The 14,695-nt window shown below is 47.8% G+C and overlaps 1 protein-coding gene across 1 annotated transcript in view; it reads left to right on the top strand.

The window, feature by feature from the left end:
• Positions 1-14,695, top strand: part of MYH11 (myosin heavy chain 11) — a 122,821-nt gene that overhangs the window by 16,699 nt on the left and 91,427 nt on the right. Inside the window, exon 3 of the mRNA XM_080681648.1 lies at positions 7,909-8,065. Coding sequence (XP_080537774.1) covers positions 7,909-8,065 — 157 coding nt within the window. The remainder of the gene's footprint in view (positions 1-7,908; positions 8,066-14,695) is intronic.

Here is a 14,695-nt window from a genome sequence, read left to right as displayed (position 1 = left end):
TTCAGCCTGGTGACCACGCGCCTTCTCCTGTCTTGATTCTCTCTGGTCTATGTAGTCACTTAAATAGAAACGGTTTTTCATGACTGAGGCGATCAAGAAAGAGAAGAGGGGGCAAGTTCCCCTGCCAGCGCACGATGGCAGATGAACAGGTGGGTGGCGAGGTGATGCTAAGGCAGGTGGGGGTGCCCAACTCTGCCCTGGGTGATGAAGAGAACTTTCCCCTCTGTTTTGCAAGGCTCACCTCAGAGACTTGGGAAGTTTTAAAAAGCCCAGCAAACACAAATTGCTCACCTTTGAGAAGGTCCTGGCCGTTGTCTTGTCCTCCTAGATCTGAAAGTCTGTAGGAGCCAGAGGGTCCTGAGCTGCCACAGATGGTTCATGGCGCCCGTGGGGGCGTGAATGTAGTTCTGACCCCTGGTCCAGAGCTCCCTTGCTCTTCTGGATGGGTCGTTGGCTGGGTTCTCTCTGCCTGGAGTTTTTTCATAACGATGTAGCCGTCAGCTCTGTCCCTGGCTGGGGGATGGGACAAAGGTTTCAGGTGGTGGGATCTCATTGAAGGTGAGACTGTCCCAAGTCCTCCCCAGACATTTCACCCGTGACGGCATCGGTGAGAGCAGAGCTTGTGTCCCACACTGCACATGCAGCACTGAGGCAGAGAAGCGATGTGACTCGCTGGGAAAGTTCTCTGGCCTGCCCCAATGTCAAGTGTGTGTGCTCTTCCCTCTCCTACCGCTCTCTGTGGGGTACTGAGGAGTCACAGGCCGCCTGGCCTGGCCCGAGGCTGCTTTTTAAAAAAATTTTATTAAAGGGAGGAAGATAAGGCACACTGCATGCAAATATAGAACATGGATTCTAAAACAATACCTGGGTAAAGAAAAGGTGGCATATCCATACAATGGAATGTTACTCAGCTTTAAAAAAGAAGGAAAGCCTGCCATGTGGGACAACATGGATGAGCCTGGAGGACGAGATGCTGAGTGGCATGAGCCAGTCATAGAAGGACAGACTGCATGATCCCACGTGTGTGCAGAATCTGAAACAGGCAATCTCGGGGGACCTGAGAACGGGATGGTGGCTGTAGGGCTGGCAGAGGAGGACACGGGGAGTTTCTGGTCAATGGGCGTGAAGTTCCAGTTGAGCAACTGAATAAGTTTAGGGATCTGCTGTACAGCACTGTGCCTACAGCCAGCGATCCTGTGTGTGCATGTGACACAGACCTACCCTCCTACCAACGTTTAAGTGATTTTACAAAAAAAAAAGTCTTCCCTAAAACATGGGATTCTAAACTCAGTGCCAGTGAATGGGCACCAGGGAGCTTGTCGGGTCTCCTGAGAGTTAAGGAAAAGTTCATGCCTATGTACATTCTTCTGGGGGCGAAGGGGTCTTTGCTTTCATTAGACTTTCAAAGGAGCCTTGTTATCCCCAGGACACCGCATTTTGGCAGATAAAGAAACTGAAACTTATAAAAGCTAAATAAGTTGATGAGAAATAGCGGGTCTTAAACACAGAGAGGCTATCCCCGGGGCCAGCGCTTTTAGCTGCTGTCTCATTTAATCGTTCCAGTGAAACTGAGGCAGAAGCCACTGCCCTGTTTTAGAGACCAGGCCACTGAATGCTCAGAGGTGCTCAGCTCCTTCACTGGAACTGAGCACATCAAATAAGGCCTGTCTGCCTCCAGGGCCCAGGGAGTGCTTACCATGGATGGTAAAGGGCCCTAAGGTAACAGGAGGCTTAGAGCGGGTGTGATGTTATGTGATGTGTGGGGGCTGGGGCCGGTGGGGATGGTGCCATGGGCATCGTTAGCTTCGAGTTGGGCAAGTTTTAAGTGCACGGAAGGGAGGAATCTAACCAGAGCGAGTGACAAAAAACATTGAGAAAAGAAAAGAAAAGAAAACATCAGTTTCAGGCATTGCTTGAAACAGCAGAGGACCTTGCACCCCCGGACCCAGGTTGCCAGGTAACAGTCCCTACTAAATGGGCTGTGCACTCTATTTTTCGGCAAGCCCCCCTCCCTGCGCCCCCCGCCCCTTGTCATCTCCTATACCCTGAGGCTGAGTGTTGGTGGCCATGGAGCACTGTGCCTATGTTTTCCCCTCACACCTGGCCTGCTTCACTCACATCTTACTTACTTGGTCCCTGTAGAGTAGACAGTGGGATAGTCCCTGCATTGAGCCCCTGGGATTTGGAATATGATCCAGAGCAAAGGGGAATAAATCTTTCTGTTTGTTGGGTCTCCAAGAGAGGAAGGGAGAGGGAGAGAGAGAGCAACATCAAATGATGGGAGAGAATCATTGATCGGATGCCTCCTGCACACACCCTATTGGGGATCAAGCCCAAAACTTAGGCATGTGCCCTGATCGAGAATCAAACTGGTGATCTTCTGATTCATGGGTCGACGCTCAATCACTGAGCCATGCCAGCCCAGCTCTTTTTTATTTTTAAATATTTTAATTGATTTTTGAGGGAGAGAGAGAGGAAGAGAAACATCGATGTGAGAGGAAGACATCTATGGGCTGCCTCCTGCATGTCTACTACCAGGAATTGAGCCTACAGCCCAGGAATATGCCCTCACCAGGAATCATTTATCTTCCATGGGACAATGCCCATCCAACTGAGCCACACCGGCCAGGGCTGGGATCCCCCCTCTTTAATGAGCCCCAACCCCCTTCCCTGGAGGTACATATGATTAACAGGGACATGTATGCATATGTACATGTATAACCAACATAACCCCCCAATCACTTTATGTATGCCTTGCAGCTTGCTTTTTTCACCTAACCATGTCTTGTGGCTCTTTCTGCATCTGTTCATACTGATCCAATCAGACTTAAATATTTTTTAGATAGGCAACTATGAAATAAAATAGTATTTAAAGGTGTTTAGAGCTTTCCCTTCATCCCCATTCTTCCCCTTCCAGTTCCCCTCCTTAGAGAAACCATTGTTGCCAGTTTCAAATGCCGCTTTCCAGCTGTATTTTATATACAGCAAGTGTATGTACATGGGCATATGTAAACGTATGCATGTGTAAATATGTTCTTTTTAACAGCAGCAGGCCGTTTAGGTTGTTTCTCGTCCTTTTTGCTGTTAAAATCAAGGCTGCAGCAAAAGCGTGGTCATGGTAGACCGTGTCTGTTCCTAGACAGACTCAGAAGGTGTGACATTGTGCTACAACTGATAAAGAAGGTCTAGTTACCCATCTATAATAATAAAAGCATAATATGCTAATTAGACCGGGCGTCCTTTGGAATGGCCTTTTGGACGATTGTCCAGACAAAGCCGGGCTGCGAGGGAAGCCCAGATTCTGGGTGCCAGAGGGAAGCCTGTGCCAACAGCTGGGGGAAGGAAGGCCTACTCTTGCATGAATTTTGTGCATCGGGCCTCTAGTTGTTTTATAGATGGAGGAGAGTTGTTGGCTCAGGGGTTTGGCCACTTAATGCAGGTCACACAGGTAACGAGGGCAATGCTTTGGTCCCACCCAGGCTGTGTGACTTAGAGACTGAGTTCCGTTCACCGTCCACCACTGTTCTCATTTCTGCCGGGGCTGTGGGAGCAGCGCCTGCTCAGGGCTCCAAGGCTGACCATATAAAGCGTCAGGGAAAACTGGAGTCCTTTCCTAATACGGTCACAAGAGGGAAACCCTGGGCCTGTGGCTGGGACCTGCTGGTGGCACTGGGCCCTGAGATGCAGGCGGGCATAAGGGAGGCAGCGATGTGGAAACCTCTGAACTTGACCAGCTGGAGAGGAGCTTGTGGGGACGGGGCAGCAGACACACAGCCAACTGCAGGTGGCCTGGGTCGGGCCAGGCTAACCATGGCTGGACAAGGGAGACAGAACCTCTGGATTCCAAAGCCCAGACACCCTGCGTGGGGCGTGCTGCTGCCTGTCCGTTCCTTCCTCTCGGGTCCTTGTACCCTGGAAAGGTTTGCTGAACTGAGCAGAGGGTCAGATCTGCTTGGAAGCCTGCATTAAGTGCCTGCTGTGTGCATGGCTCTGGGAGGTGTCCCAGCAAACAGGGAAAAGTGACAGCCCTCCTTCAGGAGCTGGCAATGGAGTTGGGAGGGCCATGCATTCCTTCCTTTTCTCTTTCATTCATTTTGTTCAGCAAATACTTACTGAGTGTCTGCCATGTGCCCGGCCCTGTGCCGGGCCTGGAGTATGATGGTGTGCAGCTCACAGTCCCAGAGGTGACATTTAGGCTGAGTCTTGAAAAAGGAGAAGAAAATGGCTGTGGGAAGATGGAGGCTGGGGGAAAAGCGTTCCAGGTAGAGGAACAGCACATGTGAAGGTTCTAAGGTGGCCAAGTTTATGTCATCATGAAACATCATGAAGGGAGAATAGTTTATGTAGTCAACTAGCATTTATTGATTACCTGCTATATACCAGGCACTGTGTTAAATGCTTCATGAGTGCTATCTTCATAGATTATAGCAAATTTATGAAGGAGCAGCTATTAAGTCCCTCCCCCCCACCCCCTGCCTGAGGTTCAGAGACTTGCCCAGGGTAACACAGCTAGAAGGAGCAGAATGAGGGTTCAAACCAAGTCCCCAGTACTCAATTCTGTACCCTTAATCACTGCCCTTTACTGTCTCCGGGTGAAAGACTTGGGGTAGTGTGGTTTGGACTGTAAATGACACCCTCATGACACCCTCATTCTAAGAGGGCCATGGTAGTTGGCAGTAGATCTGGTCCTGGGGGGGTGGGCAGAGGTGGAATTGAGGCCTGGAGGAGACATAAGTCTTGGTTGACCTTCGTTCAAGTGATCAGTCCTTTGTTGGCACTTGCTCTGTGGGAGGCCCGGTGCTGGGGACCAGCACACAGATGACTAGGACACACAGCCCCTGTCCTGAAACAACTTTGCCACTCGCTCAACAAACATGTACTGAGTACCTACTGTGTGTGGGCCCAATGCAAGGCCCCAGGTCACAGAGACGTAGCAGCGCTGTCCCTGCTCCAGGGAAGACTTGTAATTGACTTACCTCTCAGCAATCATTTAGCAAGCATTTAGTAAGCACCTACTGGATGCCAAGGCCTGAGTGGGGACTAAAGAGGAAGAAGAGGGGGCTCCCTGCCCTCAGGGCACTTGTGGCTGGTGTTTGCAGGGTGGGTGGAAGGGCTCCAGGCAGACAGTGGACTCGACTCATCCATCCAGCACCCCAGCACCCCTCCCCACCACTTACCTCTGCAAGGGCCCCAACCCTCTCACCATCACTTTCTACTCCTCTATGCACTAGCAATACCAAAATGCATGCAACACCACAGGTACCCGCCCCACATTTTAACCTCTTCATCTTTGCCCTGCTGCCTCAGTGCCTTGCTGCCCCCTGAGGAGAACACCTTCTTGTCTGTTAAGACAGCCGCAGGGAGCACGTTCCCTAGCAGTTTTCCAGAGCGCCCCCAACGTGAATTAGGGCCCTTTCTTCTTTATTCCCCTAATCCTCTAGAGACTCCACTGTTGCTCTTTTAATATTTTTTTTTCCTTTTTTATATGTTTTTATTGATTTGAGAGAGAGAGAGAGAGAAAGGGAGAGGGATAGAGAGAAACATCAAAGAGTTTAGAAACATCAATCTGCTGCCTCCTGCACACCCACTACTGGGGATGAGGCCAAAACCTGAGCATGTGCCCTGACCGTGAATCAAACCATGACCTCTTGGTTTATAGGTGGATGCTCAAACATTGAGCCACACCGGCTGGGATATGATGTTGTTTTTAAATGCCCTCACCCCCTTCTGATCTGTGGGCTCTCTGAGGGCAGGGGCTATTGCTTATTTATCCCCAGCATCTAGCATAGACCTGGTATACAGTAGGTGCTCAATAAACAGCTGGTGGATGTTTAGATAGGCCTTGTGTTGACCTCATTCCTGCCCTGTTTAGGGGAATGGTAAGAACCTGGGAGATTACTCCCTCCTTTACCACCAATCCTGTATCTTTAGAAGAATACCATGCACCACCCCCTCCCTGGCCTATCTCACAGGGTTGTCCCTTAGCGGATTGAGCCCTAGAGGGACCCTCCCACTGTCCAGTCAGTTGTAGCTGTGACTAAAAGCCCTTTGACGGCAGGACATTGTACTTTTTGCCTTCTATTATAACCCCAGCACTTTGCACGGTCTCTAGGACATACACATTGAATGAATGAGTGAGTGAATGAATGACTGTTTGATTGTTTCTGTTTCTGTAGGACAGGCATAGGTCTGACAGCCTAGTGGACAGTACTCACACCTGGGAGTGGGCTGTGCTGGACTCGGCGCTGCCAAGGTCTTGCTTGGCGACTTTGATTAAGTCGCTTACCCTCTCTGGCGTTTGGTCTGAGTGTACCCCAGAGCTGGAATTTCTGCTCCTTTTCCTTTAGTCACTCCTTGGGGTGTTGGAGGGAAGACATGCTTCGTGAGCATCAGAGCCTTGGGTGGCACCAACTATCATTTGGGGAAAGCAGTGCCTGAGGGACAGGTTGGAGCTTGTCTCCTCAGCTATGTCCTCACCCGTGGGAAATGTGATGTGCGACAGGGGACAGTAATGACGATGACGGAGCCTCACAGGTGCACAGCAGGGGGCTTGTCGGAGGGGGGGGCCTTCCCACCCCTTTCCTGCTCTGCTCCCAGGTACTTGGTAGGACAGGACAGCTATTGTATTTAATTGTGGTAAAATCCACAGAACATAAAATTCACCATTTTAACCGGTTTAACGGGTAGAATTCAGTGGCATTTAGCGCAGTCACAGTGTTGTGCAACTGTCACCACTGTCTAGTTCCAGGACCTTTTTATGACCCCAAAAGGAAAGCCAGTCCCCGTTAGCAGTCAGTCCCCATTCCCCTCTCTCTCCAGAGATCTGACTTCTGTCTCTAAGGATTTGTCCATTCTGGACACTTCATATAAATAGAACCATCAGATATGTGGCCATTTGTGTCTGCCTTCTTTCATTCAGCATCACGTTTCCAAGGTTCATCCATGTTGGAGCAAATGTCAGCACCATTCCTTTTAAAAGACAGGCGTATTTATCTCCGTCTTACAGATGAGGGGTACTTTGTTAATGGTCAAAGTATGAGCTCTGGCCCTAGCTGGGTTTGCTCAGTGGATAGAGCATCGGCCTGCAGACTGAAGCGCCCCAGGTTCGATTCAGGTCAAGGGCATATACCTCGGTTGCAGGCTTGATCCTGATCAGGGTGAGTGCAAGAGGCAGCCAATTGATGTGTCTCTCTCACAGCAATGTTTCTCTTCCTCTGTCTCTCCCTCTCCCTTCCACTCTCTCTAAAAATCAATGGAAAAATATCCTCAGGTGAGGCTTAACAGAAAGATACACACACACACAAACAGTATGAGCGCTGGAGTAAGCAGCTGTGGTTTCTAGTTCTGAAATTCCCACCAGCTGTGTGACCTGGTGACAACCTCACCACGCCCATTTCTCACCTGTCAGATGGGCGGTGGGAAAATCCCGGTACCACTGTCACAGGGTAGATGTGGGAATGACAAGAAGATGCCTGTGAAGTACTTAGCTCAGTGGCCAGCACATAGTAAGTGCTTCACAAATAGTTACTTAAATGTGAGTGAAGCCTGTGATGCTCAGGGAAGTGAAGTGACAGGGAGTAAGGGTGGAGCTGGGATCGGACCCAGAACTGTTTAAAAACACACAGTTGTCAAACACAACATAGGTGGCCTAGAAGTCCAGTCCTGCCCCTTGCTTCTCTTCCCCACACCTGGCATCTCAGTGATGCCAAGGAGTTCCCACTAGGGCTCTGCGCCTCAGTTTCCCCATTTCTAAAATGAACAGGCGTGCCTCTGTCTCACAGCACTACTGTGAGGATGGAGCAAGAAAATGTACACAGTGGTGCTCAGTAAGCGCAGAGGCCGCGGGCTGGATGTACAGGCTCTCTCCCTGCATGTTCCCGAACTAAGCTTGGGTTCTCTATTTGGCAGACCTACTCTGGCCTCTTCTGCGTGGTGATCAATCCCTACAAGCAACTGCCCATCTACTCGGAGAAGATCGTCGAAATGTACAAGGGCAAGAAGAGGCACGAGATGCCGCCGCACATCTATGCCATCGCCGACACGGCCTATCGGAGCATGCTGCAAGGTGAGGCGGCCGGGAGGTGCGGGGAGGCCTGGGTGGGGGGTGGTGGCGCAGGAGGCCTGGCCAGGGCTGCTGCTTCTGGGGAGCCCACCGAGGGGCGAGGGGCGTAGGGCCCCCTCCGGAGGCTGCTGCTCTGCACAGGCCCCTCCTGTCCTGCTTGCCTCCAGTTCTCGCCAAGAATGTGGTGTTTGGCAGGCAGCACTGGGGGACAGGAGGGCCGTGACTGAAAAAGGGAAAAAAGCAAGCTGAACATCTGTGTTTGCGGCCGGGAGGGTGAGGGAGAGGGAGAGCTTGGGCAAATACGGGCATGCGCCTGCTCCAGCCTCAGCACTCGTCCCGCTGGCTGCCCATGGCCCTGGCTCTCTGGAAACGCTATAATGCTCTCACCTTGGAAGGGAAGAGGGTGGTACCAGCCCTGAGGCAGAGCCAACCACCTCTAAATTTACTACCAGCTGTCACTCACCCCCCCCCACCATGGGATTGTGGGCAACTGTTTCCTCCTCTCCAGCCTCAGTTTCCTCGTCTGTTAAAAGTATCTATCTTGAAACTTGTTGTAAAGACTAATGCTGGCTTTTCCAAACTAAAGGCCTTTGCACATTCCCTCCATGTTTATGTATTATTAACTTTACTGAGATAAAACATAAAAAAGGGTAGAGTGAGTAAAGTACGCAAATTTAAAGTATCCAGCCTAAAATTAATTTTTACACGGCTACAGTTGTATAATCACTCCCAGGCCAAGATGTAAAATGTTTCCAGACAGTTTCTGCATGCTGCCGCCCAGGGAGACCTCCTCAACACCCCTGAGTAACCGCTATTCTGACTTCTGACACCATCATGGTCTTGAACTTCATGTAAATTACATCTTTATATTATTAACTTAGCTAGGGGCCCGGTGCACGAATTAATGCACCAGTGGCGTCTCTTGGCCTGGCCTGCGGATGGGGCCAAAACCAGCTCTCCGACATCCCCAGAGGGATCCTGGATTGTGAGAGGGCACATACCAGGCCGAGGGACCCCACTGATGCATGATCGGGGCTGGGGAGGGATGAGGGAGGGCTCCAGGGTGTGTCCGGCCGGTCTCACTCAGTCCTGATGGGCTGGACCCCAGCAGCAAGCTAACCTACCTGTTGGAGCATCTGCCCCCTGGTGGTCAGTGCATGTCATAGCAAGCAGTTGAGCAGCCTTAGCATATCATTAGCATATTACACTTTGATTGGTTGAACGGACAACCGGATGACCAGACACTTAGCATTTTAGGCTTTTATTATATAGGATATTTTTCTTATAAGCTCCCTCCCCCAGAACCCATTTCAGACTAAACAAAAAACAGCAATATACTAGTATATTAGTTAAGAGTATGAATTGTAGCCTTAGCCAGTTTGGCCCAGTGGAGAGAGCATTGGCCCGAGGACTGAAGGGTCCTTGGTTTGATTCCAGTCAAGGGCACATACCTCAGTTGCAGGCTCGATCCCCAGCCTTGGTGAAGGCGCATGCAGGAGGCAACCAATCTATGTGTCTCTCTCACATTGATGTTCCTCTCTCTCTGTCTCTCCCTTTCCTTCCATTCTCTCTTATAATCAATGGAAAAATGTCATTGGGTGAGGATTAACAAAATTTTTAAAAAGAGTATGAATTCTAGAACAGGTCTGCCACTCACTAGCTATGTGACCTTGAGCAAACTAGTTTCTCTCCCTATGCTTCTGTTTCCTTATTTATGAAAGAGGATTATAATAACCGTTACTTACTTGCTAGGGCTGATGGGAAGATTAAATGAACTATTGTATATGAAGTGCTTAGAACAATGCCTGGTACTTGGTAAAAACTTAATAATCTCTTGCCAGTGTTGCTCAGTGGGTTGGAGTGTCATCCAGGGTTGCGGGTTCAATTCCCAGTTAGGGCATATACATAGCTTGTGGGTTTGATCTGTGGCTGGAGCACGTATGGGAGGCAACTGATCGATGTTTCTCTCTTTCCCTCCCTCTTCCTCTTTCTCTCAAATCAATAAACATATCCTTGGGTAAGGAATTAAAAAACCTTCACTAAGTGTAAGCTGTTATCATCATCATTATTATGCACAAAAATAGATGCTGGACATGCCAGCTATATATATATACTATATATTTATAATACACATTGAAAAGAATATATAACTATTAAAATAAAAAGTATTCATCTGAGTGGCACCTAAAACCACCTCACCACACTTCAGGATCAATGGAATTAGGGTACGGATTGTGCTTCATGCAGTGCCTGATGTGGCAAAAGCTTGAAAAGTAGAAGTTTGCTATTGTAGAGCTTCTTTGCTGCCTCTATTTGAGTCGGACTTTAGTTCCAAGCACACAAACACACACTCACTCTTATTTAATCTTCAGCACAGTTCTGCGAGGTAGGGTTGGTGTTACAACTTGCAGCTGAGGCAACCGAGTCTCTGAAAGTGTCTGGAAACCCAGGCCCTGACCGAGTGGTGCTTACACCGGGAATGCAAGGCTGGTTCATATTTAAAACTCAACCAATATAACAGTGTAAGGAAGAAAAAACACATAATCATATTAATTGATCCAGAGAAAATTCGATATCCAGTCATGATTAAATCTGTTAGAAAACTAGAACTATAAAGGAACTTCATCAACCTGATAAAAGGCATCTGCAAAAAAAAAAAAAAATACATCTAACATCATACTTAACAGTGAAAGTCAATGCTTTCCCCCTTACCTTGAGTAACAAGATGTCCACTCTCACTACCCCTATTCAATATTGCGCTAGAAGTCCTAACCAATGCAATAAGGTAAGAAAAAGAAACTGAGGCATCTCTGAATTGTGAGCTTTTCCTGTTTAACTCCCTTGGTCTCTTCTCAGCAAAACGCTCAGAGTTGAGTTATGGCTTTCCTCATTAAGTATATTGGTTGCACAAAAAAGGGGCAGCACCCATCCCAGTATCATCGATCTTTGGAGTGAATGAGAGGATTTTCTTTATATGGTTCTGGGCTTGAGGTCCAGGAGTTCTCCTTCCTTGCCCTTGGTAAGGGCAACAGAAAAGGTCTATGGCAAGTTTAGAGCTGTGTACAATTGGTATGGGATTCAATGTAAATAGTCCAGCGGTGGTAAACTGGCAGCTGGTAGGTGGATCTGGCCCTCAGATAAGTTTGGCTTGGTCCACATGGAGTTTTAAGGATATTTGAATTAGTCACCAACTTGTAAAAACTGGGAGATTGTACCTAAAATCTAGATTTCTAGGTCGTTTTGAAAACATTGGAGTATCTGGCAACAGTGGGCCTGTGTTCCCAAATGTCAGCCGCCCCGCTGGTAGGGGTATGAATTCCACAGTTCCCAGTCCTCAGCTTATTTGTGTTAACTGCCAGCCCCTGGGTTTGACTTTGCAACCCCTGGGACCCTGAGTTCTGAGTTGGGAATTGAGAGGAACTCAATTCTGGAAACTCCTGAGGGCAGGGATCCAGGTATGCCTAGGAGATTCCCTCCAAGGTGGAGAGGCTTAGGTAGAAGTGCCCTCTTTGCTGACAGAGTTAGCCAAACCCGCAGGTATGCTCTGAGCTGGACCACTCCACACACAAGACTGCCATTACCTCCAAAGACCAGCTGATGGGACCTGGCAAGGAGGGTTGAGGAGATTCAGTCTCAGGTTGTAAAGTATTAAGTTTATGACTTATTTTTTTTTTTTTAAACATTGGGCACTTTTTAAAAAAATTTATTGATTTCAGAGAGGAAATGGAAAAAGAGAGATAGAAACATCGATGATGAGAGAGAATCATTGATCAGCTGCCTCCTGCACGTCCCCTACTGGAGATCGAACCCACAACCAGGCATGTGTCCTTGACCAGAATTGAACCCGTGACCCTTCAGTCCACAGGCCGATGCTCTATCCACCGAGCCAAACTGGCCAGGACTCTTCGTTTTTAAAAATCCTTTGTGGTCTCCCTTTTATGTAAAAGTATAAAAGGGTGGTTCCCACACCTCGTTGGGAAGCTGAACATCACAAATTACAGTGTATCATTTGGGGTGCTTTTGTTTTCAGGAAACATAGCAAAACCAATTAAAGTGGCTTAAATGATGGAAATTTATTATCTCACATAGTAAGTCTGAAGGTTGATGATTTCAGAGTTTGTTAATTCAGCAGCTCAAAAATGAACTTCTTTGGCATTTTCTTGGCTTCTTCCTCATGGTCACAAGCTGGCAGCCATAGCTCCAGACAGCACATCCTCATGTGATAATATCCGAAACCTGAAAGAACTGGAGGGTTAAGCTTTTTTCCTATGTCTCTTATTTATTAGGGAGGAAAATTTTTTCCAGAATCTCCTCAGCAGGCCTTCCCTTGTATCCCATTGGCTAAAACTTGGTCACATGTTAACCTCTAAACCAATCAGTGGCAAAGGAGACCAGGATGTTTTTGATTGATTTGGACTATTCCTAGTTCTTTCCTGGAGCTGAGGGAGCACATTTAATCTGAAAACCAGAATGAAATAAAATTCTGTTAGCAAAGGAGAAGGGAGGGGAAGTGACTGGTAATCACTACCATAGTGCTCTCAAAAATATATATATAACTTTAAAAAAACTTTAATAGTATATGTTCATTGTAGAAAAGTAAAATTTATATTTAAGCAAAAAAGAACACACCCGTACCCATAATTCTATCATCTAGAGATTACCACCATTGACCTTTTGGTATGCAACCTTTTGTACATTAACTGAGCTGAATGGCATGAAATAAAAGAAGTTTTGACTATCTGAAAATAACTAGTTCCAGGGGAAAAAAATCACTTAAAACAGGGACCAAAGTTTTACTGTCCACAGTAAGGGGGAATGGGGGGAGACTTTTGAGTGGGCTTGAAAAATTACATTGCAAATTATGAACATAGATTTATTTATTTTTGACATGCAATAGGAATTTGACTGTAATTGCTATTAGATGCTAATTCTTGATTGAGTATACAGTTAATTAAGGGTTGATATTTTTGTCTTTTTTTGCTTTTAAATCATGTGAGAACATAATACAGCAGTCTTCATGTCATGCTTGATTTCTGTGAGAGCATAATTTTTACAGACTTACTTGAGGCATCGCCAGTTTTCCCAAGGTCTTTTTTTACTTCTTTGATGTTCCAGGCTCTCAAGGCCCCCATTGTGTTGTTGTTCATGATGACTCTCTGATACTCAGTCATGGCCTTTCCAAACTCTTTGACTTTGTGACCCTCTTCACCTCTGGGAAATCAGCCACGTTGCAGAGTTGCCACTTTATTCTGTGTTTGTATCGTGGTGGATGTTGACACTAGTAGCCAGCAAGGTGAAGCCATTGCGTGAGTGGGGGCAGTGGTGCTTTAGTGGGGTCCGATTCCTAGGTGGTCGACTCATTGAAAAATATTTTTGTTGTGATAACTTTTGCTTCCTAGACAACCTCCCAACTGTGGGCAATGGTGACAAAGACCCTTGTTTTAATACATTTCATTCCTCTGAAGGTCCATGTTTTAGCACAAAACCATAGCCTATATAATAAAAGGCTAATATGCAAATCGACCGAATGGCAGAACCATCAGTCACTAAGACGTGCACTGACCACCAGGGGCAGATGCTCAATGCAGGAGCTGCCCCCTGGTGGTCAGTGCACTCCCACAGGAGGAGCACCGCCAACTCACGGCTGGTGAGCACAGCGGCAGTGGCAGGAGCCTTTCCTGCCTCCACTGCAGGCGGGTGGTAAGGAGTGAGGGGTCCTGGACTGCGAGAGCCCCAGACTGTGAGAGGGATATCTGACTGCTGGCTTAGGCCCGATCCCCGGGGAGATCAGGACTAAGCTGGCAGGTAGACATCCCCTGAGGGGTCCCGGACTGTAAGAGGGCACAGGCCGGGCTGAGGGACCCTCCCCCCACCCTGGTGCATGAATGTCATGCACTGGGCCTCTAGTAGTGAAATAAGAAATTACTTAGAGCCGAAACTGGTTTGGCTCAGTGGATAGAGCGTCGGCCTGCAGACTGAAGGGTCCCGGGTTTGATTCCGGTCAAGGAAATGTACCTTGGTTGCGGGCACATCCCCAGTGGGAGGTGTGCAGGAGGCAGCTAATCGATGTTTCTCTCTCATCGATGTTTCTAGCTCTCTATCCCTCTCCCTTCCTCTCTGTAAAATATCAATAAAATATATTAAAAAAAAAAAAAGAAATTACTTAGAAACCTTGACACATTTTGAACCTCAAGAGAAAATGACAACCATGAGCACACAGGTCTTTGTTTAGTTTAAATGGGAATTAACCGCTGCTCTGGATGCGTCTGTTTTGGCATTCCCTGGTGCTTTCTGGCAAACTTGTGATGAAGACTTTATGGACAAAATCTCCAAAAAATCATGGAGAAAAATGTAAGCTTGGAGCATTTTTTTTTTTCCTATAAAGTGGAAATTTGGTTTTGGCGAAAGAATGTGTAGGCCCACTTCGTGACTCCTTTGAGGAATGTTGCTGTCACAAGGCTGTAAAGTCACAAGGCTGGGATCCACACCGAGCTTTCTGGCTTGTTGGAGAAGTAAAGCTAACAGCTGTGGCTTCCTCCTTCAGTCCTTTGTGGAACAAGATAGGGTGTGAAGAGGTGAGATTGGGGAGAGGTGGATGACATTCACTGAGTATAGAATGAAGTGTCTAAAATG

The sequence above is a fragment of the Plecotus auritus genome, assembly GCF_963455305.1.
Source record: "Plecotus auritus genome assembly, chromosome: 7".
NCBI lineage: Eukaryota > Metazoa > Chordata > Mammalia > Chiroptera > Vespertilionidae > Plecotus > Plecotus auritus.
Note: the sequence above shows the minus strand (reverse complement) of the source record. Positions and strands in the feature narration are given on the sequence as shown.